General features: G+C 35.6%; 1 protein-coding gene across 1 annotated transcript; it reads left to right on the top strand.

The window, feature by feature from the left end:
• The first annotated feature begins 334 nt into the window (after window positions 1-334).
• On the top strand, window positions 335-1,684 carry LOC131652139 (uncharacterized). Its single transcript, XM_058921917.1, has 2 exons — window positions 335-494; window positions 757-1,684. The coding sequence occupies exon 2, from the start codon at window positions 775-777 to the stop codon at window positions 1,477-1,479; it is 705 nt and encodes a 234-aa protein (XP_058777900.1). The 5' UTR covers window positions 335-494; window positions 757-774; the 3' UTR covers window positions 1,480-1,684.
• The last annotated feature ends 615 nt before the right edge of the window (window positions 1,685-2,299 follow it).

Here is a 2,299-nt window from a genome sequence, read left to right on the forward strand (position 1 = left end):
AATAATAAATGTATTCATGTTTATTTAAGTAGATTGTCCCGATAGACTTAAAAAAACGTTATATGACTTGTAATCTAATATTTTTAGATAAATAAACTTATAAAAATATTTAAGTCTTTTCTATTTAAAAAAAATCTAATCTAATGTGACCTGTGTAAATTAAATCTTAGATCCTTGTTAATTGGTCAATCTATTTCAATCGATACTCCCCTCCCTCGGCCCCAAATCAAAATAAAATTAAAAATAATATATATAAGAGTATTAGACAGGAGGATTTATTTTTAATAAATTAAATTAAATTAAAAATAATATAAAAGAAGAGTAGTTGGTAGACCAAAAAAATATATCGCGGAATAAAACAAATAACAAACCGAGAAGGTAACTAAAATTCCAGGAAAAACCTGGAAAGTTCTACAAGTTTTCCGCGACAATCAAATCTAGGGCTTTTCACTCCATCAATTCCCTTTTCCAATCCAACAAAATTCCCTCTTCTCGTAAGTTTCTTTCTCAATTCATATTCAATTGCTTTACGTTTACGTCATTTTCATTTTTTTTGTCGCTTATCACAAATTTCCACTCTAAATTTTTAGATTTTTCCTCAGCTTCTCCGATCGAAAAATTGTGCATTTTCACACTACTATGCGATATTACCAATGAATTCTTGTTTTTTATTTTCTATATTTATTTTTTATTTTACGCTGAAAATTTAGGGTTTCGTGTTTATTATACCTGATAATAATTTGGTTATATGTGAAGATCTGTGGAATTAGGTTAATGTCAAGTGGTTTTGGAGAATCAATGAGATCAGAGACTACGCCGAATCCATCGTGTTCTTCGGGGAACAACAGTTCGAACAATGATGCTGGTGATTTTGAATGTAACATTTGTTTTGATTTGGCTCAGGATCCAGTGATCACACTTTGTGGTCATTTGTTCTGTTGGCCATGTCTTTACAGGTGGTTACATCATCATTCTCATTCTCAAGAATGTCCTGTTTGCAAAGCACTTGTTGAAGAACAGAAATTGGTTCCTCTTTATGGTAGAGGAAAATCGCAGACTGATCCGAGGACTAAATCGTATCCTGGAATGGAGATTCCTCGTCGTCCTTCGGGACAGAGGCCACAGACGGCGAATCCTCCTCCGGAGGCGAATTACGCTGGGGTTGGATTGATGGGTGGTTTTATTCCGATGGCTACGGCTAGGTTTGGAAACTTTTCGCTTTCGACGGGTTTTGGTGGGTTTGGCGGGTTTCTTCCGTCGCTGTTCAATATTCACTTTCATGGTTTTCAGGATGGGACTGTTTATGGGACAACGTCTGGTTATCCCATGGGGTTTAATGGGTTTCATGGTGGGAATGCGAGAGGTTTTAATTCGCAGGAGACGGGACAACAAGTGCAGCGGCAGGAGGATAATGTTTTGAAGAATTTGCTTATGTTGATTGGAGTTCTTGTTCTTATAACGGTTATTTTTGTTATGTGATGTTGTTTTTTCGGTTGAACTTACGCTGCTTTTAGTTAGCTTTTGATCTTTTATGCTAAATGGAATGATTTTGTTTTGTAAATATTTAGTTGGTTTCAACTTTCAAAAGGAGGTTGTATGCTTGAGAATGCTGCCTGTTTGGCGTTTTTGTATCAACTGTATTATTAACTTATGCGCTGAATTTGAATGTTGTGTGTTTGCTTCATCATTTGCATACTTTTGTCTGCTGTCTTGTGATAACTTTTTCTTGTTTCTTCTCATATTTGATCTCTAATTTCCACTTTGTCAAGCTCACAAGAATGGATTTTGTTCCTCTAGGCTATGTTTGGATTAATAGAATCGAAGGAGCGGAGCGGTATGAGATGGAATAGAGTGATAGTCCGTTGTTTGGATCATTTAAAATCAGATGGAGTGGAGCGCTCGCAATGCAATGGTATGGATTCCATTCCATTCCATCATTTGTCACTATTTCTTCCCTTCCGATTTGGGTAGGATTAAAAATTTGCCTTGTTCCGTCTTAAATTTTCAAACAATGGATGGAATCTTCATGCCGTTCCTGCTCCATTCTGCTCCGTTTATTTTATGATATCCAAACATAGCTCTAGAGCGAGGGTTTAGTTAAGTGTATATTTTTAACCATTCACTACATATAAGTAGAGAAACTGTAAGCTCATGATTAGTTAAGTTCTAACTGATTAAAGCTCTGCTATACACATTCTGAGGAGCCAAAAAGTTTATTTTCTAGTATCTGATGGTTGGCACCTTTAGAAATTACAGTGCTGGTGATGATCATAACTAACACAGACTTTGGTATGACAGT

The sequence above is a fragment of the Vicia villosa genome, linkage group LG2, assembly GCF_029867415.1.
Source record: "Vicia villosa cultivar HV-30 ecotype Madison, WI linkage group LG2, Vvil1.0, whole genome shotgun sequence".
NCBI lineage: Eukaryota > Viridiplantae > Streptophyta > Magnoliopsida > Fabales > Fabaceae > Vicia > Vicia villosa.